The sequence below is a fragment of the Pseudopipra pipra genome, chromosome 2 (assembly GCF_036250125.1).
Source record: "Pseudopipra pipra isolate bDixPip1 chromosome 2, bDixPip1.hap1, whole genome shotgun sequence".
In the NCBI taxonomy this organism is placed as follows: domain Eukaryota; kingdom Metazoa; phylum Chordata; class Aves; order Passeriformes; family Pipridae; genus Pseudopipra; species Pseudopipra pipra.
The window spans coordinates 43723782-43749365 of NC_087550.1; the positions used below are offsets into that span (position 1 = coordinate 43723782).

At 41.3% G+C, this 25584-nt stretch overlaps 1 protein-coding gene across 10 annotated transcripts in view; it reads right to left on the reverse strand.

The window, feature by feature from the left end:
* LOC135409557 (protein O-glucosyltransferase 3-like) overlaps positions 1-25584 on the reverse strand; it is a 64237-nt gene that overhangs the window by 8048 nt on the left and 30605 nt on the right. For 6 of the 10 annotated variants that reach the window (XM_064645242.1, XM_064645241.1, XM_064645243.1 and 3 more), the window contains 2 exons: positions 24642-24768; positions 14953-22809 (listed from right to left, as the gene is read on the reverse strand). In XM_064645242.1, coding sequence (XP_064501312.1) covers positions 17552-22809; positions 24642-24768 — 5385 coding nt within the window. In that variant the 3' untranslated portion in view covers positions 14953-17551. Of the gene's footprint in view, positions 1-32; positions 138-970; positions 1166-2136; positions 2334-3679; positions 3897-4705; positions 4993-5395; positions 5594-6001; positions 6100-10096; positions 10406-14952; positions 22810-24641; positions 24769-25584 lie in introns of those variants that run through there. The other 4 variants (XM_064645251.1, XM_064645250.1, XM_064645248.1 and 1 more) reach the window with 4 other exon arrangements.

Genomic DNA, 25584 nt, shown 5'->3' on the forward strand with positions numbered 1-25584 from the left:
GGGGGACAGTAGTAGTGATCTATTGTACTAACCTGCAGCACTTTATAATAGTAGCAGTAAAACCTGTGAGGCTGAAGTAATTCTCTTGCCATTAACTGTCCTTCTTTAGCAATTTTTCTTGCTTCTTCATCATTTTCCTGGAAAATTCGGATGGAACAAGTGAATAATATAGAAATAAGTGAGCTGCTCAAAGCCTGGCTGGCAATGGAAGTTTTATTAAATAGGCTATTCACATCTGCAACTTTATTGAAATTACTGGTAGACTACAAAGGCATGCTTTAAATTGCAGATTTGTTTAAAAATACTGGATTGCTTTTATTGTCACAACTGGTACCTTAGGGCTATCAGTAACACCTTTCAGGACTAACTGTACAATTTTGAAAACTCAAACTGATTACTGCTCTACTTTTTTGCCCAAGCCTTCAAAATCAGGTCTGACGTGTCCCAGACATACTTAGTTTTACAGAAGACAAACCCACAGATGTTGTATTCTCTTATGCAGTGGAATCCAATGTCTTCCTTTTAAAAATAACTCCGCTTGAATTCATGTACTTATTCTCAAGTTTTTTAGGTCTATATTTCAGCTTTTAGTATTCCCCTCTGATTCCTTATGAAGAACTACAGTACTCTCAGAACACTCAGGGCCTAAAAAAAGCTATAGCATTAATTATGTAGTATCTAGGATTCTGGTTGTTTCTTTGACAAGTACCTTAGTCAATATACTAAGGCTCTGACTCATGAACACTTCTGCACACACCTAAAATGAACTCCTGTGTACTGCCCTAAATAGAGATGGTTACTTCAATTAAGGCCTTCCCATCTAATACTAAGAACAAAATGTACTTTATCCCGGGATCTTGATAGACTCCATGCAAAATACGTAGGTAGAAATTCAAAAGAAGAAAATATTAAGATAAATTCTTGTTATGTTTGTTTATCACTTTGAACATGAATTTGTAATGGAACTTACCTTAGCCCATTTTATTTTCTCTAGCAAGTCCTCTAAGTTTCTTTTAACTGGAACATAATGTTTCCAAGGTTTTAATCCATTATAAAAGTGTTCATAGTATTGGGAATCTTGCTTCAATATTAGACTATCACCCAGCAAGAGGTATGGAAACCTGTAAGCTGCTACAGTGCCATCTACATTCACTTGATATTTGTACTACAAAATGAAGAGGGAAAAAAGTGAAACATTTTGTATCAGAATGGGAACACTGACTGTAAGAATGATTATTTTAACAAGCAAGAAGTAACCATGTTTATTAATTCTCATCTTCAAACCCATTTTAGTGCTAAGTAGGTGTAGTTTCATGGTGTTATGGATAACATAATGGAAGAAGGATATATCTTCAACCACAGACTGACAGTCAAGAGCCTTTGTGTCACAGGTACTGCCTGATGGGTATTCTACTGAAGTGTCTTAGGATAGAGCAAGGGGTACAGTGGGGAAGGAAATAAACTAATCTATGCTTAAATTCAAAACCAGTAAATTTATTCTGACTTAAAATTCCATTATTATGTAGAGTAATCTGAAACATATATTTTTATATAAAATAGTCTGAAATATTATACCAAAAGTAACCATGACTGCTCTGCTCTGGCAGATGTTCTCAGCATTTCTGATATACCAATGTCTGGAACAGAACTTCAACTGGTATGTATTATAATGGCTTTATATAGGACTCCGTCCTCTTTACTTTTTATATGTCTGAGGCAGTGTAATTTGTGTGCTAAAGTGCAACAAAGTTTAACTTGTTACTCCAAGGACTCTTCCTGACATCCATAATGTACTTGCAGTATATCCAAGTTGTGTCCATTCTTTTCATATCTACCCCAAATAAAAGCAACACGGATGGCGAGAAATCAAATTTTTCAATTCCATTGTTCAAATTCAGTTCAATTGTTCAAAAATAAAAATGAAAATAAGCCCAGATCTCTCTCTAAGGGTCTTTCTTGGCTTTCTTTACAAGTGTGTCACAGAAGACATTGATTACAGGCGGTTTACCTACCCCACATGGACTAGTATTCCCAGTGTAGCATAACTGTTTTATTTACTGAATAGAATCAACAAAAGTAAGTCTTATCTTTTCAGCTGGTAAGAACTTGACAGCAAAACTCTAATTTGCTTGCTACCTTAAAGAAGTCAAAGAAGCCCATCAGCTGAACCTTTCCCAGATCATTTTCTTTTTCTCTGAAGAAGAAATATCCTGTTATTCCAGCATCTAGTAGTTCTGGATTTTCCTTGGATAACTTGACAAGATGGAGACGTTCTTCCCGGCTGTCTCGACCTCTAAATAAAGCTCGCTCAGTTTTGTTTTCCCAGAATGGACCTATGACAATTGAGAGATATGGTAAAAGCAAACAGTAATGAAATGTCATTGTATGTTTAATGCAAATAAGAAACCTGGTATGACAGTGGCATTACACTCAGAGACATGGTAAAACAAGCATGGTTTCTCCCAGTGAATCCATAATCACTTATGAATCATAGGGTTAAACTCTCAGTTCTGGTTTGAATTTTGTGATGAGAAATTGAGATGCTTATACAAGGAAAATCAGAGAATTGCTTTTCCACTAGACAAGTTTTTATTTAAATAACTTCAACTATCTTGAAAGCTACATAAGGGATTATAATAAAATATATCAGTAAAATACTAATAATTAAAGTAATTCTTCATCCATAAAGTCTGCCACAATAACCAAACTTCTTTAGCAAAACCCACTTCTGTTACCCAGCAATTTAATTAGGTCCCTGAGGAATCACTTAACAATGCCTTGAAAAGGAAAATAAATAGCTATGTTATGTCCTCTAGATACTTAGCAAGAGCCTGAAAGACTTCATCTCTGCTTACTGCCTGCTTTTAAAAACATTAAATATGTCCTTCCTTACCCTTTTGCTGAAAATTTCCTTGACATGCCTACTAAGTGGAGTACTCTTTTATTGTCTCCTAATTGGAAATGCAGCTGTATTAAATCAGTAAACACAGAGTGCCTTGAATTGACAATTTAATTAAAATATTTAAAAACTAATAAAGAAAAGAGAATCTGAGAACTAATTAAATAAAAATAATTAACTTCTCACTCAAGTTTTACTCCTTAGGTACTGCAAATATGCCATGTGTCTGATCCCTAAGTATTCATTAATTTCTGGGGGAGAGGAAGACACCTGTCAGTAAAACTGACTCTTTTTTCAAAGCTAGAAAAACAATTCAGAAGATCCCACTCTGAGGTATTTTTTATACAGACAATATTTTCTCATTTGAAAGAGCTGTGGCATAATAGCTTGCTTCTTTCAGGATTCAAATTCATTTTTTTGTAAACAGAACATTGGGCCACAACACTGTCAGGCAAAGAATTACTATTTGACTCCTTCAGTGAGGAGAAAGGCTTTTTAATTATATTTTCTTTTGACAGGTCACACTAGGTATCTTCTGGATACCTTTAAGTCAAAATTCACCATTACTACAAACTGTACTTTTTTTGGTTCTAAATCCCTATTATACACCTCCTCAGTGGCAGTGTTGAAACTGTTACAATCTGTAAAGACTAACCTACTTGTACTAAGAGATCTCCTAAGGTACTCATGAACTGAAGACTTTAACACATTATTTGAATGCAACTTGCTTCTTTGATGGAAATCACAGTTCTTTCTCTAAATCCATGATCTCTAATTTACCTGTATTGCCTTGAATGGAAAGGAGATCGTTTGTGACTCCACGTAGGGTTTCAAGAGTTGAGTGGGTTACATCATACGTTGGAAGGACTATATCTCTGGAATCCACAGAGCCACACCATGAAATGACAGGTATAGGACCAGGTGTATCATTAGCTTTCCGATACTCAACTGGCCAGTCTCCAACATTAAGATAAAACTCCACATCAGGAAGACGAACCTAAATGTATACCCAAGAAAGGATAATAACATAAAGAGAGACGGTGTTTGTCACTTAAATATATTCTTCATTTCTCTTACATCATGCAGATTCAATAAACCTAATGCATAGTTCATAGATTTAGCTGTGCTTAAAGGTATGAATTTCAAGTTTCTGCCCTACAAGCAAGTATGAAAGGAGTACTCAGAAGCCATGGAGTATGAAAGGAGCCAGGAAACGGCTGGCAGTCGGGACTTTGCCCCGGCAGCTTCCCTAGCATTTTCATTACTGCAAAGGCCAGCCCCCACACATTCCCCCTTAGATACACTGTTGTCTTGATGGAAAAAACAGAAGTCAAATCTTACTTCAGAAATTATAAATTTGAAGATACAACAACAGATGTGATGCTGCCATATTTAAATATGTTTAGCCTGCAGAAGAGATGACTGAGAGGGGATCTTACCAATGCCTACAAATAATCTTAAGGGCAGGTGTCAAGAGAGACACTCTTTCCAGTGGTGCCCAGAGATAGGACAAGGGAAAATAGGCACATGCTGAAACACGGGGAGTTCCATCTGAATATAAGGAAAAACTTCTTCCTGTGAGGGTGACAGAGCACTGGAACAGGCTGCCCAGAGAGGCTGTGGAGTCTTCTTGCCTGAAGATATTCAAAACCTGCCTAGAGGTGGTGATCCTGTGCAACCTGATCTGGGTGAACCTGCTTTGGCAAGGGAGTTGGACTAGATGATCTCCAGAGGTCCCTTCCCAGCCCAACCAGTCTGTGATTCTGTGATATTGCCTTAATTGTCTTACATGATCAAAACTGATACCTTTCTTGCCAGTGACAGGAACATTTCATCGGAGAACATTTTGAAGTCTGTATACTTCCCTAAGGAGCGACGGTAGATGTGATTATCTAGAATAGTGTAATGAACAATAGCACCTCTTGTTTGACTGAATTTTGCTGGGATTTCCTTAAGCATTCGCTGAAGGTCAATGGTGGGAAAAGAAATGAAGTCTTTTGTAATCTGAGGTTCTTGGGATGGACAAGACATAATGTTCTGCCAGCCCTCAGGGTCTTCTTCAGGACAGTCACAATATTCATGATAAACTGGTCCTGGGGAAAACAAAGCACTGAGAGTCTGTATTTGTGATTCTCCAACAATCATAATTCCCCAAACATGTAGGCATATATATGTAGACATTACAGAGGCTTGTCATTTTTTATTCTATGTTTTCTTAAGTTTTCCTGGGAAATCATCCTCCCTGTAATTTCTTGAATTTAGCAGTGTAACTGAGAAAACAGCAATATTCTTCTCTTTTCAGAAATACTAGATTTTGTGTTATCAAGGTGAAATTAATTTGCAAAATGAAGCTCCATTATTGTGAACCTGCCAAGCACATGGGGGATTCACAACAGTTCTAACTGTCCACAACGACCACAACTCAGGTATTGCCATGTCAATTACAGCCTAATTCAGAACTTTGATATGTTACATTAAATCAGAAAATACTCTTACCTTTCAAAATATAAGGAGATCGAGCTACATGCTGATCACCATAAAGTATCTCAATTTTTAAGCCTTTCATGACACTTCCATACATCCGATACCGCATAAGAAATGTACCATCATTTCTATCCAAAGGCAGAGGGGTGTAAATTCTGGTGACTTCATTTGGAGAAAGTCCTTTAATTACCACTTTAAACTGTGTTCTTCCTGAAAAGAGGAAAATAAAACCAGATAAAAGCACCTTGAGCTATTGGAATCACATCCACTAAACAAAGGTGAGAGCAAACTCTTCCAGGTTAAGACCACGGAATTTTATTTAACTTTTCACTAGAATTTTATAGAATTATACCAAGTTGGTAAGATTAATTTCCAGTGATGAAAGATCACCCTACCAACTTTTCTTGCCCATCACATACCTATAAATGGTAAACCTCTAAGTGGAGATAAAAAGTTAAATATTTGATTACAAGATAGAAGGAAAGCTTAACAGTATTTTGAAGCTAAGATTAGGTTTAATACTAAGTTTTCAAGTTAGTGCCCTGAGGAAAAATAATTTCCTCTAGAGTAAGAAAGACAGGAAACTAACTTAAAATAACAGGAGAAAAGAATACTTGCCAGCTTGTGGAAAGGCAGTTGCAGCATGCAGGAGTCAGATACAAATTGTTCAGCTTTGGGCTGCTGCTGACTGTCTTGCACATTTAAAGTCCCAGCTACTGAAAAGCAGGGATAAGAGAATGATAACAGACGTTCCCTGGACACCTGTCTGACCTGTGCTTAAAGACCACCAGCATTTCATCATTAATGCACTATAACTTTTAAACTGGGTATGGGATATTTTATGGAAGAGTACACATAAATGTAAGTCTGTTATATTCCCATATTTCAGTCACAAGTGGTCAACAATAACTTTATTCTTAAAAAAAAAAAAAAAAGAGGGGGACAGATTATTCACGAAATGTTACAGTCTAAGCACTGTGAACCAAACAAATACAATGAATGTTACCACCAAGTAGTATACAGAAATAAATGAAACAAAAAAAATCCAGACAAAAATCAAGGTGTTACTAAAATTTGAATGTGTCCCAACAGCACTAAACGACTGAGATGTTACAGTTAATTCTACACTTCCATCCACAAATAAAGGCACTGATGTGATAATGCAGGAGTCTTTCAATCATGTCTTCCGTAGAGCACTGCATCCTGAAATTGTATTCAAGTCAACTACTGTGCAAAAGCCTCCAGATTAGACGACTCTCCTGAAGGAATGGACATCTCTGCCTCTAAATGTCACTGCTCGTCACAACCACCTTTTTCAACTTGCTTAAAAGTGGCTGACATTAACCAAGTATTCTCCCCCTATGACTATCACCTACCATTATTTGGATGAAAAAGCCTTAAAATCCAGAGCATGTCATGAGGTAGGATCACAGAGAAAATAAGCTTTCTAGTATCACATCTTTGTCTCTTTCTACCCATTTTATAAAACAGCATTTTCACTGGGTATAGAGATCTCCTACCAGAGAAAACAAAGTTTTCAGTTGTCATAAAAAATGAGTGAATATTGAGAAATCCCAAGTCAACTACTATTGAATTTGATCTCCTTGTCCTCACCTACAGGAAATAACTATGTGGATCTTTTTCCCTGCTGATTATGTCCTCACCACTCTAGAGATATAAGGAGCTCCAGATCTACCCAAAGGATATGTTAGTTTTAGCTGGTGACACTTCAGACACAGGAAGCATTTGATAAGGGAAGTGACCTGATAACAGAACTCCCCAGGAAAAAGCTAACCCCACTGAAAGCAGGGGGGAAGAAAGGGGAGACTGAATATTTAATGTAAGTACAAATCATTCACTGAAGGCAACAGGATTTCTGTTTATGATTTACAACATTCATTGTGTAGTGGGGTCAAGGCCTCTAAGTACTACTGAAGTATTTAATTATAGCAGGTTTTTGCTGATTTTTTTTTAATTGGACTAAGGTTACCATGGTACTTTCACCTATGTTTTTTTGTTTCTCTCTGTCCAAAGGAATGACAAAAAGAAAAATATGTCTTTCTTGAATCATCACCATTAGTAGTTCTCTGTTACCCTGAAAACATGTCTGGGATAGCATTTTAAGTAATAAATAATTTCCAAATACTGAAGAAAAATACAGACACAGTCAAAATAGGATATTTTAAGAAATCCTGATGATGACACTTGCTTAATGCATTTTTTTCTCTTGGAGGAGAAGGAAGTCAAAGAAGAAGCATATGAATGAATAGCATATACTTTAACAGAGTCAGATGTGAGAACATATATCCAGGAGCAAAGAAATACAGGTCATGGTAAGAAGTCGTGTGCGACCCTCACAAAACCCCAAGCATCATGGTCAATCAGACCCGAGGGAGGTCCTGCAGTGCCCAGGGACAAAGGTGAGTGTAAGACACTAACTGAAAGGCACTAACTCTGTTTAGCAACGAGCTGGAAGAAGTGTGCCACTGCTCTTTGAAAGTATTCAGTAAAACCTGCAAGAATACCTGTGAGGCCTTAAAAATATTTGTTAGCAAAGCATGTAGATCATCTGAAGAACAGTTAACTGCTAAGTTTATCATGGTCAATGGTACATAAACACATGGTTGGCAGCTGTTAAACCTAAGGGAAAACTCAGCAGAAAAGAAGGATGAGGTAATCCAAGTATTCAAAGAAAAAAATCTATGCAGTTCATACTAAAACAAAGTACTATATTTTCAGCTGTGATTTTTTAATCTTTGGAACAAATTTTCTAGGGAAACAGTGAATTCTGCATCATTTGGCATCTTCCTACAAAGATGGGTCAAAGAGTTACAGCCTCTGGGTTGAAATCACAGTGTGATGTGCAGTGGTGTGTGTCAATTCTGCTGAATAGCCTTGACACTCAGAAAACTAATCCGGATTTAAAATCTGCTAATTCTACTATGCAAGTTTCATAATGAATTCCAGTACGTACTGACCTATTTGACTGAAATTCTCATACTCACAAAACACAATTTAATAGATCTGCACAAATTTTACGAATGGGAAGTCTTAACTGCAGCACTCCTGCTCTGATTGCAGTGCTTCTGTTTGTGCAATGGAGGTGACAATGCAGATTTATTTTTCTATCCTGACAGGGATATTTTGAGATGTATTTAATTTATATTGGAAAGCAGTGTCTGAATAAATATTATTCATTGCAATTCTTGCTCACATTTTACAGATAGAATTTGAATATTTAAAATAATTTGAGAATGGAAGTTTGTAGCCTGTTGTCCATATGAATACATTAAACAGTGCTCATGCACTGGAATATGATCAATTGTACTTCTAAATCGTTAAAGGATCCTTGGCACTCTCCTAAATAATTCTTGGCATGGCTCAGCAGTCAGCACAGGCCGAGCCCATTGCTCTTCCCTGCCAGCAGCACGCATGCTTTGTCTTGGTTTGGAGGCTATAGCTGTATGAATGGAGATCACACCATGCCAGATGGCATTGGGACCTGGAAACTTTCCTGGGACAATGAATTTATTAACATAAATATTAACGCACATGAACACACTGAGGTCAAAACTATGTTCTCAGGACCCATGTCCTACCAGTTTATCTTGAAGGCTTTAAACTAGCATGAGAATCCAATTGAGCTTGACACTTTTTCACCTTTAGCAACCTGCTTGAACCCAAGGCTCCCCCTGTGCAGCTCAAATCAGCCTCCACTTCACTGGCAGTGAGTGTGCAGTCGCATTCTTGTGTGCAATTACAAAACTGCGCTGAAATCCAGCAACAAGCTGTAACAGCAGCTGGAGAAAGTCCAGACGTGAAGCATCTGTCAGACTGAAGACAACTTGTATGTCTATTCTTCAATTTCACAAGTGGCAGCCTTCAAACTGCAAGACACCAAGAGGCTGTGCATACTTGGTAGATACCCTCTCAGTACCATCTATACGAACAGCAAAGAGCAAAATAAGTAGCTTCTACCCTACTTAACAAATTAGCAACATGGGATTTCCACTGGGGATATCTCAGGGTCATCTTCATTACGGAATCTGCGATGCAGAAGTAATTTTTATTCCAAATTTAAACTGTTCATATAGAGTGTGTGGAGTTAACTTGCAGCAGCAAGCAGCTGACAGACAGAATATGGCTGGCCTGCAAGAACAAACCCAATTCTTACCCTCAGGAGAAGTGTCATGGGATGGTGTGTGCTTGTGCTGAGTAAATAACAGATGAAAATTACTCCTTAATGGAGCAGCAGTAGGATAACGGAGCCCAGAGGGCCGTGCTGACCGAGACAGAAATTTTAAGCAACTGGTGTGCGTGCACCATTAAAGATAACTGCGTTATCACTTGCCAACAGGGTACTGTGATCTTACATCCACTAGCTCCAGGAGCACTGGTTTATTTGTAGCTTGCTGGTTCGTTGCTGTAAATCCCACACTGTGTACAGGAGACCAAGGGTGAGAGGCAGAGCTCCGCGGAGGAGGCACTGGGCTGCACCAGAAGAAGGAAGAGGTCTTGACCCGCACTGGGCGATGCGGGACCGGTCGCGGGGGGCAGCCCGGGCCCAGCGACCGCAGAGCGAGCGCTCGAAGTGGGTAAGGAAGGAAGAGGGGAAGGCGAAGGCAGCTCCGTCCAGCTCCTGCGGAGAAATCGCAGCCCCGGGCAGGGACTCCACCCTGCGCCCCTGCGCGCCCCCGAGCACACGTACGGTACCTGGCGGGGAGCGGGAGAAGTTGTGTCCGGCCGCGCTGACCGCCTGGATGTAGAAGTACCGCACGGGCAGGGTGAGCCCCGCGTCCAGCCCGGGGCCCCACGCCAGGCTCCGCTCGGCGCTCACGGGGTCCGCCGGCTCCGTCGCCCGCAGCAGTGGCCACGCGGCGCCCAGCAGCACCACCAGCAGCGGCGACCCGCGGGCCCCCATCGCCCTCGGCCGCCAAGCCCCGCCGCGCCGCCCTGGCCGCGTCCGCTCGGAATGGGGGGCCAGGCCCTCCTCCAGACCTGCGCGTCCCCGCTCCCCGCCCCGCGGGGCGGCCCGACGGGGCCGCGGCCGGGGCCGGGCAGAGCCGGCGGGAGGCGCGGGAAGGGCCGGGCTGTCCCCGGGCGCCTGAATCCGGCACCGCCTTTCCTCCTCCGCCTCCCCCACGCCGCCCGGGACCAGCTGCAGGACTCGTGTACGGACCGTCCCGCGATGTAGCCCAGGGCGTTTGGGGGCCGAGAACTTCCCCCGACAGAACCCGTGTGCTGCGGGGCTCAGCCGGCCCGCACAGGGAACGGCCCGCGGGGCGGGGAGCAGGCGGCGGGAGCGCCGGGCCGGGTTCGGAGCCGTGCGCTTTCCACGAGCCACGGAAAATACAGAAAAGGCGATGTGAGAGCGAGGAGCGGGACTCGGACCCGCTAGTCTGCAGGCGGCTGCGCTGCGCCCAGCGCTTGCCTGTCCCGAGAGGTTTTCGTTCCCTGACTGTGGGCGCTGTGCAGGACACGCTGAAAGGCTGATGATTAGTACATGTGTGTCATCTTCTCCTCAACAACACATTGCCTGTGGTTAGGATGCAATTCAGCCGGCAATTGAACAGGTGGTCTGGAATTTAAAAAGGAAAGAAATCATCTCTCTCTAAAGCTTATTACTCCCCGTGCCAGCTTATTTACAGAGATTGCTGTCAAAGGACAACCACCCCCCCACCCCCGACATAATTTAAAATTCCTCTGCTGTTTCTAGGGTTTCCTACAGTGACTGTATTTGAAGTGAAGGACAGAGCGGGGACCCTGTTGGGAGGCACTGGCATGTTGTTCCCTGCCCCTGGGCTCAGCTCCCTGTCCCGAGGAGGAGGCCGAGCTCATGCCTTGCCCCAGCACAGCTCAGGCATGCACCCACGCTCAAGTGCTTCCGAGGCCTGTGGAGGAGATGTTGCTGGTGGCCTCCCTAGCGCAGTAATGTTTGGTGATGGGGAAGGAGAGATTACTGCATTATTCTCTAGAAAGTTTAGCAACAAAGTAATTTCATGGATTTAAAATGCTGGGATACAAGTACAGCGGGAAAAAACTCCAATGATTTGTCTCCTTAGGTTGTTTTATCATTTTTACTAGAAGCATTTGCTGCTACTAGAAAGTATTTCAGTGTGTCAGTAGATGGGAGGGCTTGTAAGGCTGTAGGAGAATTAAATCAAGCTTCTGGGCAAGCCTGGATTTTCACATGCAAAGCAATGAGAGCACAAATGAATGCTGCCTGTTTTTGAATAACACGAACTTCAAGTCTCTGTGCATACAGATCATGAAAAACAGGTTCTTGGAAAGGGGAATTATCAAGTCTGGTTTCCTCCTTGCTTTTGTCTTGAGTCTCCTCAATTCCCTCTGGATAGCCACAAATTTCCACTGTGTACCAAGTGTAATATTCCTAACAGGCAAGAGAAAACTTGTGTAGTGTTAAACTGGAGTTATGTACGTGCTTCTTGGCCAGGTAAGTACAGCACCGGCTGTGGCTGTCAGTGCAGGGATCAGCGAGGGCAGCTTTCCTCTCCTTCTGCACCAGCTGGGAGCACATTTGAGAAGGGACTGGGAGCAGTCAGTGTGGATTGACCAATGGCCAGTCATGCCTGGCAGACCTAATTGCCTTTGGCAATAAACTAGTTTTGCAGATGAATGGCTTGATGAAGGGCGGGGAATGAATTGAGAGCAGCCCTGTGGAGAAGGACTTGGAGGTATTGGTGGATAAGAGGCTGGACATGAGTTGGCAATGTGCATTTACAGCCTAGAAAGCTAATCACAGCCTGGGCTGCATCAAAACCCTGGGGCCAGTAGGTCAAGGAAGGCTATTCTGCCCCTCTACTTCAGTCTTGTTAGACCCCAACTGGAGTGCTGCGTCCATCTCTGGGGTCCTCAGCACAGGAAGGATGTGAATCTGTTAAAGCAGGTCCAGAGGAGGCCACAAAGATGATCAGAGGGCTGGAGCATCTCTCCTACAAAGACAGGCTCAGAGGGTTGGGGTTGTTCAGCCTGAAGAAGAGAAGGCTCCAGGGAGACCTTATAGCATATTCCAGTACCTAAGGGGGCCTACAGGAAGGCTGGAGAGGGACTTTCGACAAGGACATGTAGTGATAGGACAAGGGGTAATGGCTTCAAACTGAAAGAGAGTAGGTTTAGATTAGATGTTTTGAAGAAATTCTTCAATATGGGAGAGGTGAGGCACTGGCACAGGTTGCCCAGAGAAGTTGTGGATGACCCGACCCTGATTTCAAAGCCAGGTTGGATGGGGCTTTGAGCAACCTGGTCTAGTGAAAGATGTTCCTTGCCCATGGCAGAGGGGTTGGAACTAGATGATCTTGAAGGTTGCTTCCAACACAAACTATTCTATGATTCTATGAGGAGAGAGCAGCAAATGTCGTTTACCTTGGATTTAGCATAGCTGTCTGTCACTGGCTCCCACAACGCCCTTGTACCCAAGTTATAGTCTGGATGGGAAACAACCAGATGGGTAAAAACCACCAGGATGGTTGCTTGGGCCTTGAGAAGGCTGGTTAATGTGTTGTCACTACCCAGCGGCTGGTGGCAATGGGAGTACTGCAGGGACCTGGCCTGGGATGAAATGATGGAGAGCTCCATCACTGGGTTTGCAGACAATGCCAAACAGGGGGATTAGTCAGTTTGCTCAAGTGCAGGGCTGCCATCCTGAGGGACGTAGGGCAGAGTGAAGGAATGATACATGAAATTCAACAGGAGTCCTGCACTTGGGTGCCAATGAACACCAAGGACAGTCTGCTTCCTGGGAGCGAGACTGAGGAGCACAGCAGCATGGCTGCCAGGAGGACATCACCCTGCCCTGCTTGTGACAAATAGTATCTGGGGCAGCTGAGAGGCCACATCACCCAGCAGGCTGTGTGGACAGGGCAGGGCTGAGGTCAGGCAGGGACATCAATCTGCAGATCAGGATCAGTCCCTGTGAGGGGAACTAGGGTCAGACACAGCTCTGGCATAGCTGCCTGGTCCTGGGGATGTCAGCCTGTGGGTGGGGCCAGGTTTGGTGGGGCCCATGGCTGGCCAGGCAGGCAGTGGAGAGATGGAGACCAATGTCCTACAGCATCAGTGGGGCAGGGACTGATGGCTCCAAGCTGGGCTGAAATGGTGTCCTGAGCCATGGGCAGGGCAGACAGAGCCCTAAGGAGTGGAGGAGTCAGGGCCTGTTGGTGCTTTTGAGCCCCTGTCCCTGGGAAGGAGCCACCCCTGTGTTGGTATGGGTTGGGACCAGTTGCTGGGAGCAGCTCTGAGGGAACGGCCCTGGGGGTCCCAGTGGGCAGTGAGAGGGACATCAGCCATCCACTGATGTCCTGGCAGCAACAATGGCCAACAGCAGCCTGGGCTGCATGAACAGGGGCAAAGACAGAGGTCAAGGGGAGTCATTATCCCCCTCCACTCAGTACTTGTTAGACCTGCATCCAGCTCTGGGCTCCACAATACAAGACATCAGTAAACTGGATCAAATTCAGGGGAGGCCACTGAGATGGTGGGTCTGGACCACCTGCCCTGTGAGGAAGGGCTGGGAGATCTGGGCTTGTTAAGTCTGTTAAGAGATATCTTTGATGAGGGGATGGGCCTTACAGAAGCCCCCAGTGCTCCCAGGGAGATCATGAGATAGTGCAGGGCAGAAGGATGAGAGACAACTGGAATGAGTTGAAAGAAGAGATGGTCAGCCTATAACATGTCCATAACATGTCCTATAACAGCCAGACAGGCTGTCCAGTCTCCATCCTCAGAGATTTTCAAGCCTCAACTGGATGAAGACTTGGGCAGCCAGCCCTGACCTCAAAGACAATCTGCTGTGAGCAGGAGGTTGGACCAGAGACCTCTTGAGATCACTCCCACCCTGACTTACCCTTTGATGAAACCAAGAGATTTCTGTCCCTTCTCTCAAATGTCATTAAGATGGTAGAAAGCTCAAAGATCATCTGGGGACATGCATGACATAATAGGTGGACAGAGGTCTAGACAGAAACACCACCTTAGTTCATAAACCACGTTTCCTTCTGAAACCAGGCTGAGGGACCTGTGTCACTGAGCTCATGTACCACATATACTGGCTGTAGTAATTAAACTTGAAAGACTGTAATGAGTCTCACACACCATCACACGGCACGTGGCAGCCAGATTTCACCCAGACCTAATTACAGCTGAAGGGATTTTCACGTGGAGCTTATCACCTTGTAAAACTACTCATCAAATACCACCCTTGGCCCCTACATGGAGTATTAGCTCCTGAAGGTAAGTTGTAGGCATATGGCTCTCTAAGGACTTAATATGTCTACTGTAAAGATTCTACCACTGATGTAAAACTATTTGTGTGCTGGAGATTCATCAGCTGGCAGAACAGAAGGCAGCCCATTCTTCCTCTGCAGGAGGCAGGACTGAGCCATGCAGCTGATGCGACCATGGGCTACAGCTGCACGATGGACGCTGGCTGGCTGCTCTGTTCAAAAACCATGGTATTGCTGGCCATCAGCACCATGGCAACCATCCTAAGATACTGTCTAAATAGTCTATGGCGTTCACAGTAAATGAAAAACAAATACAGTGACAATAGCTTTTCATTTGAATACAGAATTTATTCCAAACGAATAGTTTTAAATATGAAAATCCTATAAATTATGAATATTTATAGAATGTATTTTTGCCAAAGAAAAAGCTTGGAAGAGTGACAGTGTCAAAATCTGGCTCTGCTAAACTGAATGAAACTGATTGCTATTCAAAGGGTATTTCTCCCTATGTTTTCATGCAATTGACTGTTAAAACAGAATACTGTTATCCAGTGTAAATTCTAATTTGCAGATCCTCAACAGGCTGAAGTCTTCCACAACTGATTTACAACCAAAAGCAGTTTTTACTAGCTTACATTAAATCAAGCCACTTGATTTCCTGTACATACACAACGTAGCGAATGAAAAAAAATTTCATTTTTTGCCAGCAAGGTGAGAACTTAATCCAGCTACTGTTGAACAAGTAAAATATTTGTAAAAATATTTACAAATAAAAATGTTCTAAACCGTCCACCTCTAGTCAAGAAAAACTGTATGACCATTTACTTCTCTTGTAAACATTTCTTTTATTATTCTTTACCTTATGTAGGCATTTTGGATTAATGTATTTTGCAGAAATGTACAGCAGCAGAAATTCTGCAGAGATACTCAGCTGGTTTTATTGTCGTACTCTACAGAATCCTGTACATAGAAAATAGAGCCATTTACAGAAAAACATAATTTCTCCTTAGAATACCACATTTTACAAAACTGCAATTATACAGTACCCATTTCCTTCCAGCATTACTTATGTCAGCATACTCTTGCTTCCTTCTGAAACAGGCATGTCATAGAGATAAATTATGACTATAAATACATAGTTTATATTATTGTCCTTCTATGTACAACAAAAGACAAATTACCCCAGCATAAAGTAATGCTACTTATATATCAGTACAGATTTGAACTATAGACCCACTTCTTTAACGAAGTTTACAATATAAACAAATGATACCTGTTACCTACTATGTATTTTCATATTTTAGTTTCTTGTGGAGTAGTCAGTGATACAAGTATTGCTTGTTTTGTGTAAAATACATTATTTTAAAATACCAGTATACTGTCCTTCCAGTTACAAAAATATAATTATGTCTCTCCTATGGATATTTTATTGAATGAAAAAGTGTATAAAAATATGGATCATCATTTGAGACCCTATGTGAAATTAGAAATAAAGTAGAAGTAAATGTATAAGTATTTAAAAATACTATCTTCTGGTTCGATGAGACACTTCTGATTTTTCATAAAAATAGATCAAAGTTCAGTTAGAAATTTAATGGCCAGGGACAAGTTCTGGCTACTGAGTAATAGTACTACATTATTAGTGTGGCTTAAGAAGAGCCACTGGAAAATGTTTACATCCATTCAGTTTGGAGGATGAAGAGTACCATGGTCACAGCAGAAAACAGTTGAAAAATACCAAAAAGGGACGGTAATTTAGCAAAAGGCAAAGAGCATTTCTTACTGGTTTCATTTACTTTGTAGGTAAAAGGCTACCAGTCTGTATGGCCCAGTTGCGCCCCAGCCAAGTGCTCCCTTGGGCCATGCCGGCTGGTGCTTCCCTGAAGGACCCCAGTGGCTGCAGGTGCCTCATCCCCAGACCAGCCAGGCAGAGGCAGCTGGAGAACCCTGGGACCTCACATGTTGTTTTGGTTATGGTTGTCTTCCCATTACTAGGACAAATTAGGTTTCAACCCATGAGGTTAGTATAGGAAATAGACAGGGTAAATCTTTTTTACATTTTGAATGGTTTAAAGTGTTGGACTATTAATCCAAATTAATCTAAGTCAAAGGCAGAAATCTGGCCAATCATGTCAACTGTAACCAAAGCTGTGCCAGTTATGAATCTCCTGTGTCTGGAAAGCAGATTTTCATGCTCAGTTGTGTTTGTTAACATCCTCAGGAATTTCAGTGAGTTTTTCAGTGCTGTGCCCTGTGCTGAGCTGTTTCTCCTGCACTAGCAGCACTTCTGCAACTCAAATTTCTCACTGCTCTTGTAATGCTGAAAAGTGTTGGTGTGGAATCCAACTTGACTGCACAGCAGAACAAATGACATGGGGGACATTGCTGCTATGCTTCCCAGGATACACTGTAAAAATTTTAACAGGTTTCATTTTGTGAGAGTGTTTGTTCAGTGGGATGGATTAGCATTATCCTGCTTGATCTGATAAAGGAGGAAAATCGGAGAAACAGCAATTTATCAGCAAAGCAACTTCTTGGTTTTAAGTTTTGTAAGAAAAAGTAGCTCAAACTAGAATTTATCCATTCCAGCACTGTGTAGCTGGCAGGAGCCTAACCACTGCTTGCTGACTCAGAGGAAAGCCATCTCTGGACTTATACTGCCCAAAGCTCCACAGTTGTTTACCTTCTATTATTTTGGGAAGGGATTTTTAAACATTCTTTTTCCCTGCTAGGAGAAACAGCAACAGTGAAGCCACATGTTTAATACAAAAGTCAAATGCTCGGGAAATGTAACATACTAACTTCTTTGAAACTAATGAAGTTGTACCAATTTAGAGTAGCACTACAATGGGCTCAAAGTATTTGACATGTTTTTGCCTGCCCAGAAACTACTGCGCTATTGTGTTGTCTTAGTACCATGATCCCTTCACAGCTCTGATTCTTTATCTACCTCATCTAGGTAGTATTCATCATCGGTGGTGGTATCACTGTCTGAGTCCGAATAAGCGGCTGGGTCTTCCCCATAGATATCAGTCAGCTCTCGGGGCAATGAAGCAGCCGATGACATTTTGCTCCCAGCAGAACTTGAGCTCAAAAGCTCAGCCCTGTTTGTAGAAGAGGTCTCTCTATCTCTGAAAGCACCAGGGTTATTAAGAAGACAAGGTCTCCATAATCGCCCTTCTGTGAGTGACTTCTTGATGTTTTCCAGGAAAGCCAACTGTTGTTCTTTGCCAAATATACCAAATTCAACAGATGGATACATCAAATTTCTAGTGCTGTAATATTTTTCATTATCTGATGCCCAGTTTTCATTTTCGTCACACGACAACAGCTCTGAGTAAGATTTAAATCTCTTCCCATGTATGCCATCTTTTGGTAGAATATTGCTTCCTGAGGCAGAGATCTCAAGGGAATCTCGAGCACAAATACTCTCAGAAAGGTGACGCTCACGCTGACTTTTTGCATGACTTCTGTGCAACTGATAGCTATTGAGGTTAGCATTTTCTAAGCTAGCAGACTGAGAGGTATTTTGAAACTGACCAAGCGCTGTCTTGGAAGTCAAGTTTTGCTCCTGGCATGTGTCTGCCTGCAAGCAGCTATTTGCAGGGGTGTTTGAGTTTGTGTCAGTTAAAACTGGTAAGGGCGGAGTGCAGGCACGACTGCTAGCTCTTCCTTTCTCATCATCCTGTGGGTCCGATGTAACAGCACTGGGACAGATGGGCTGGCTTTTGCTTTCTAACCTGAGATCAAGTGTTCGGGAGTTCTTATTTCTTGTGGTGACTGCTTTATCTGGAAATAGGCTTGTGAGTCTTGGCCTGTTTTCCACTTTCACAGTAGTTTTTTTGGGACTGATGGCTTCCTTCTGGGTGTATGAGCTTGTAAAAGACCTCCGGCTGGTGTTATTAACAACCAAAGAAGGATCATTATGATTTTCAGTCTTATTCTCAGCTGTTCTTGGTCTTGGTGTATTCTTATCAGGGTCCAGACTGTGATTCTGATTTTCATTGTCCGACTGCAAGAATGGCTGATGGGAATCTGTTGAAATCGAGTCAAGGGACATGTTGACCTCCAAAGAAATGGCATTTCCATTGTTCTGTGAAAAAATGTTACTTATGTGTGGTTTGGGAGGTAAATTTTTACTTGAAAATTTTCGACTTGTTTTGTAAACAGCTGCCAGTTTATTTTTAATTGATGGTCTGTTTTTCCTTTTTTCTATATCTTTGACTTTGTCTCTTGTGAAATCAGAGAGAAGCTTGTTCTCATCTTCTGTACTCTGTGTTAACTTCTGATCTTGTGTAACCCTGAAGACTTTATCTTTAATGTTCAGGCAGCCTTCACTGTGCCTTTCTGATTCCTGCAAACCACTATAAACTTTATCCATCTGAATACTCTGTGAGTTTTGCCCTTTTTTAATTTTTGAATTCTTAACCTCATCTGTATCTGTGGCAACCACTTTGTCTAACTGAAGTAAAGGATCAGCCCTGGAAGCTGTGCTTACCTCAGATGTTTTGGTCTGAGACTCTGAAAGCACTTTGCTACACGAGTTTAAATAATTTGCATTTTTTCTTGAACTGTCAGCCCTTAATTGCAGTCCACTGCATTTATTATTATACAGAGGGGTGGTTTGCTGTAGGAAATTTACTCTCTGTTTGACTTGGGTACTATCCCTGTATATGTCTTCCACAGGAGCATGGTCTGTCTTACCACTCCTTCCAAGAGAACTCTTCTCTCCTGAGCGGAGGAGTAAACTGTTCAGATTTTTCTTGGTATTCACTTTAGGAGGCTGACAGCAGCTTTCAGAGTTTCCCTTCTGTATAATATTTTTATTTGTTGAAGTAGAATACATAGGATTCTCTAAACATCTGCCTGGCTTGGGAGGGGTGGACATTAGTGGTGTGGCTCTTTGTAAAATTTTCTCCTTTTCTTTTAGACATATTTCTGCATTTTGGCTGCCTGAAGCATTGGAAATGGCCTTACTGGACTTAGCCACTATTGCAGTGGATTGTGGACCACTAAGAGAAATTTCTTTTGTCACCATGCCAGAAAGCACATTTTCTGCTAATAAAAGATCTGCTGAATTATCTTTCCTGCTATTTACCATACTCACTGACTTCTCGAAGCTAGGGGATAAGTGTGAATTCTCTTCTTCACTATCAACAGCAGTTCTTAAGTCCTGAGGTGTGACCAGAGCTGAAGATACTTGGTCTGAAGAATATGAAGGCTCTTCTTTTTCTGAAGTAGTGGGGAAAAAACCATTTGCTAAACTCACATGATCTTCATTTTTCTTGTTTTGTATTCTTGGTGACTGAGCATCTTCTTTGGGACAAGGTAAATCTGCATCCTCTGTATTATCTCTAAAGAGGCTACAAAATGTTCTTGAATGCCTCCGTGGTAATGTGTAATAAATTGAAACTAGTTCATGATACTTGACATGATCTTCATCAACACAAACTGTAAATGTGCTTGTGGTTTTATATTTCTGCAAAAAATTTCCCCCCTCCTTATAATCTGAAAACACAGAGGATTCTCTTCTGCTTAGATGTTTACATCTGTCTGTCAGATCAACTGATGTACTACTACTTACTGAATCAATACTTTTGGTTAAAGGACTGGGGCAATTTTTGTTACTTCTACCAGCATTTAATGATGCTGATGTTGAAAAAGAACGTTTTGAGTCTAAACAAGACACATCTCTTTGATTAGAATAAAAGGCGTCAGCTCTATGCGGAGTTTCAGATTTTAAACAATCGCATGTTGTTCTACTTTGCCTAGGTAAAGAGATGGGCATATCTGACATAATACTACCAGCAATGCTAGCTGATTTTCTAGGCAAGGTATAATAAATAACAAGAGGGTCAGGAGATTTGGAGCTGTTTCTACCAGGGGAGCCAGTAATACTGCAGCTACTGGTATGTCTCAGCAAGCTGTCTTTCTTGTAAAGCCCTTCAATACGAGGTGAATTACTCCTTATTTTTCCACTTCCTTTTTCAAGGCAAAAATAACTTAAACTATTTTCAGAGGTATTGGGATCTCCATCAAAGCTATGCATATAAATATTTTCAGAATTTCCATTTTGTGGAGAACTAGTAGTGAATTGTCCATTACAGTCCTTAGTACCTAAAGTGCTTGCATTTTGCAAAGTTTTCTGTGAAATCCATTTGGTAACACCTATTCTGCTCATTTGAGCTGTATTTTCCCCTTCTGCTTGAAAGTCAGTAACTGTGCAATTTACTGAAGAGCTACTTGGTGCTTGTGGAGAGCTTTGTGAGCAGCTAGATGAGCATCCAGGAGGACAGGACAACCTGCCTTGACAGTTTGCTAACTTTTCAGTGGATGGTGCAGAAGCAACATTCAGCACTGAGGTCTGTCTCTTTGGAGTGGCTTGGTTAATGGCTTCTGCACTCCAATTATCCTGTTTGATGCTCTCTCTTTGTGCTGCATAATTCAGATTATGTTCCCATTCTTTCTGACTTGGAAGAAAAGGTTCCTTCCTGCTCTCATCAGCTAGCAAAATACAGGGAGGCTGACTGAACCCACTGTTGGGTGGGGAATCGTTTTCCTTCATTTGTACATTTCTTTTATCACCATTTGATGTATAAATTTTTGCAGTATCTCCTCTAGCAGTGACTTGGGTTTGTCTCTTTGATGTCATTTTGTTAAAGAGAGATACATCTCTTTGCCACATGGCAGAAGCAGGGCTGTTAGAGGAAAAACTCTGGGCGCTGATATAGCTTGTATCTGCTTGTTGAGGAACTGACTGTAATGGCATGTCTTCATCTGCCCCTTTCATATCTTCAGCCTTTTCTAGTTGTGTAAAGTCTGCCTTAGTACTCCTTTGGGTAACAACAGCTAAATTCCTGTTCAGTCCTGCAGGTTTTGTTTGGTCCTTTGAATTAGAAAAAACTGACTCATCAGTTCTGATACTAGATGAAGAAACTGAAGAGTTACAACTTAGCCAAGGCTGACAGCCCTCAGTGAATTCTGAGAAAGTTCTGTTTGCACTTCTTGTTCTCTGTTTGACACTTGTATTTTCTGGAGAGTACATGTGAAAATCGTTCTCCAGGCGCTGTGAACCAAACTTGGCATTCTTTGTATGTGCCCACTGCTGCTCATTTAAATTAGCCATAAACACTTCAAAGTTGGCCTCAGGGGAAAGAAATGTTTCATCACTGTAACATTGAGGAATATCAGCCCAGGAAGGATAGCTGTCTTTTTTTCCATAAGAATAACTTTTTTTGTTTGCATACAACTTGCCATGAGAAGAGATATCTCTATAGTAGGATCTAGAGAGATTATTTTCTGATTTATATAAAGGATAATTTTCCCAGTTATCAAAGGGCAATGGAGAAGTAGCTTCGTCAGGACAGCTAACTCTACTAAAGCAACTACTGCTTGAAATAGATCTTCTGTAGTGGTGTTTTGAGTGGTAACATGTGTATTTCTTTGTTTCTTGCAAAGAGCCGGGATATCTACCACGGTCTGTAGCATGAAACTCCATCAGTGACTGGGTTCTAAACATTTTTTCTGGAATTGATGCTTGTCCAGGCGAGTCTGGTGTGTTGTTCCATACAATAGAAGACAGAGGAATTCTCTTTGGGTTCTGCCGACCAAACCTTGGTACAAAACCATTCTTGCTCTCCCTTGCCAATGGATGCTGTAAACTAGACGCTGATAGCTGGTCAGAAGATACTGATGATGAACATCTCTGAAGGGAACATACAGAGTAACTTCTGCCAGCTGTATCCCTGTTCATACAACTCTTGTGCCTAAATCCACTGTTCTGTGTTACAGAAGGGGGATATAAGCTACCTTCTGAAGACCTTCCGAAAGAAACGGCAGACAGCCTTCTGCGACGCAGATAAGAATTCCCATCGACTGGATCACCACATTTGCAATCTTCTTGAAAGGCTGTCTGGTGCCAATTTATATATGCACTGTGTAATTTCCTTGGTCTGATGAAAATCTTGTGTTCATCTTTGGCCCTTAGTGTTCTCAGTCCATCTGGGAAAAATGTGCTAGGCATGTCACTCCAGTCATTTCTCTGTTGCCCCCTACTAGCAATCTGTGTCTTTGAAGTAGGGAATGCACTGGATTGGACATTTGATGCACTGCTAGTAGAAACTGTCCTGTCCAATGGGTCCTGGACTTGTTCCTGGGCCAGCTGGTCATCCAGATCATTTAGAACTGCACAGGGAAAAAAAAGATACTTGGTTCTGTTTTCTTTAATAATCTTCTGACTATTTATGTTAAAAAGTTTCAGGTACTACATTAATTATCAGCACTGGTTTTAAAAGGAGTCAGCTTCTCAGCATTCAAAACCCTTCCCAAACCACACATTCTTCTTCCTTACGACCTTTCAGCAGTCACCCATTATGATTACAAGCAAAAAAATGCTCTCCTCTATGACTGATCTTAAAACTGCTCTTTATGTAATTGTTAGTCTTTATGCTACTTAAAAGAAAAACAAAACAATTTGAATTCTTACTCATGTGCTATATATATGTGTATGTGTGTGTATGTAAACTTTCCAAATCTAGTTTATAACCAAAAAAATCCCTGAAAAGAATTCACTAGGCAAACATGGACCTTTCTGTGTGCTCATAAACCACAGTTATGATGTAACTGTAAGAAAACAAAGAACCCTGCAAAGCACCAAACAAGCATATTCAGTAGTCTGGCATGTCCACCGTTTGTTTCATTCATAAAAGTTCTCTGCTGAATTGTAGTTTCTTAATTGAAAATGAGCACTGAAAATAGCATTTTCTGGATAAAAAAAGGGTAATTAAATAGTTAGGAACCTGTGATTCAATCTAGCAACAAATATGTATTTACATACATAGACAGACAACCTCATGACCTAAAATTAAACACTATAGAGCTCAATTAACCAAAATATTCATTCAGAAGACTGACAGCAATATATTAAAGTATTTTTATTGTCAAAACCAATTATGTCTTTGCTAATTGTATTCATTTTGTATTTTGAAAATAACACACATACGACTGTTTTGTTACAGAATTTCCTAATCCACTTAAATAAGCAAGACTGACTGATCAGTCATTACAGATCTGTGCTAATAGTACAGAATCATTAAGAAAGCATTGCTAGGTATGTATAGTTAGAATAAAAGGTGATCTCAAGGTACTAAAATTTTCCGTTTTTCTAAGTTTTTCTTCAGCACACAAAAGAGATGGCTCCTGAGAAACTCAGCTTAGAACAAGACAAAAGGTGTGTTGTTTCTGAGTCTTCCATTTGGAGGACATCAGCCAAGCTATGACAGACACACCAAGAGGTGACAGGCTGAGTTTCAGAACTACTGTCCACCATGCAGTGCTCTCTTCTTCCAGCACTGCCGACTCACTCACTACTTCCCAGTCACGCTTTCAATCTGTGATCTTTTGTAGTTTTGGGTGGTAGAAAGTAATATTCAAGGACATTTCTTTGTATAGATCTAAGAAAATCTGGAAAGTTTATGGAAAAACACCTCCGTACTTCAGTAGGCTGGGTCTGATCTTGCCTCCCTTCCCAGTGTGAGGAAAAAAAACCACAAAAAAGAACCACTTGACTATAAGGATCCCAGAAAACTAACTGAATGCCACAATGCCTCTTGCTTCTGTGGTTTGAGGCTTCACAATTTATAAAACCAGGCCCAATAATTCACTATTATCAAAATTATGCATGCAGGAAACTGGGATGAAATTCTTCTCATATAATCATATGTCTGCCTCTAAAGGATGCAATATGGGCTCCTGAGAAACAGCAGAGTAGAAGTGTACACTTTTACATGTGTTTCTTCTGAATCGTATCAGTATGAGATGAAATGCAGTTTAAGAATGATCAGTGACACATCTTGAAGTCAATGTCAGAGTAACCATTCTGCTGTCAAACAAAGACAGCAAAAAGTAGCCACTCTGCTAGAAAGTAATGAGTTGTATCTTTAAAGCCTATGCTTTTGCAGAAAATTCTCTGAAACCAGTCACCACAGTATCAGAACAAAATAACGACACACACTTACCACTGAAAAACTCCTTCTCTAGCTGATCATTCCATTCCTGTGTACTTTTCTCCATCATTTCAATTTGGTTTGTATCAAAAGAATGACCACTCATTTCAGTTGACATTGGGGAATTACACATTTCAGCCTGTTAAAAATTATAAGTTAACATGTTTTTAGTTCAACATGTGGGTTCAGATCACGTTTCACGTCACGTGACAAATCGTGTCACAAGTCCCAGAAATCAGCAAACTCTTTGTGGATCTTTTAAATACTGTGTTATTAAAATACACAACTGAGGATTGTAAAGTTGCATGCATTTTAGAGACTTTCACACATGTAATAAGGAGAATTACTCATCTTGTCCTCATACTGTAGCTTATTTTGGATACATGAGTTATAATGGCCTTCTAATAAGGGCATAGTTTACTTATTTTATCCATATGCATCTTTATTGCATTGTATCTTTTCAATGAATTGCATCTCTTAATTTAGTTTTTCTCAATCCATTCTTCCTTGACCAGCATATTTTGAAATTCACGCGCTGACCTCCTAACAGAGATTTAATAATTTAACACTACAGCCAATTTTCTTATTGCAAGACAGCACTTAGTATTAGAAGTGGGGAAAATGTCATCCTATTCCCCATCTGTGTTTAGTTTATGTGTTAAGCTGGAGAGGTTCTATCCCACCCATATTTCTCTCAGCTCAGGTTTCAGATGGTAGAAGTGCAGACAATTGCTGAACTGCTGATCTATTTCAGTTGAGACTCTCCTTCCTTTTTTAAAAAAAACCACCTCGCTATGTTTTTGTTCTCAATATTCATAATATTTTACTTGTCTAGCTATAATATAGCTTTATATAATATGTTTATATAAGAGGCAGGATTATCTGATAAGATCTTTGTTCAGTCATATATTATTATAGATTATCCCTCTGTTTTTGAAATATGAGAGAAGGGAGG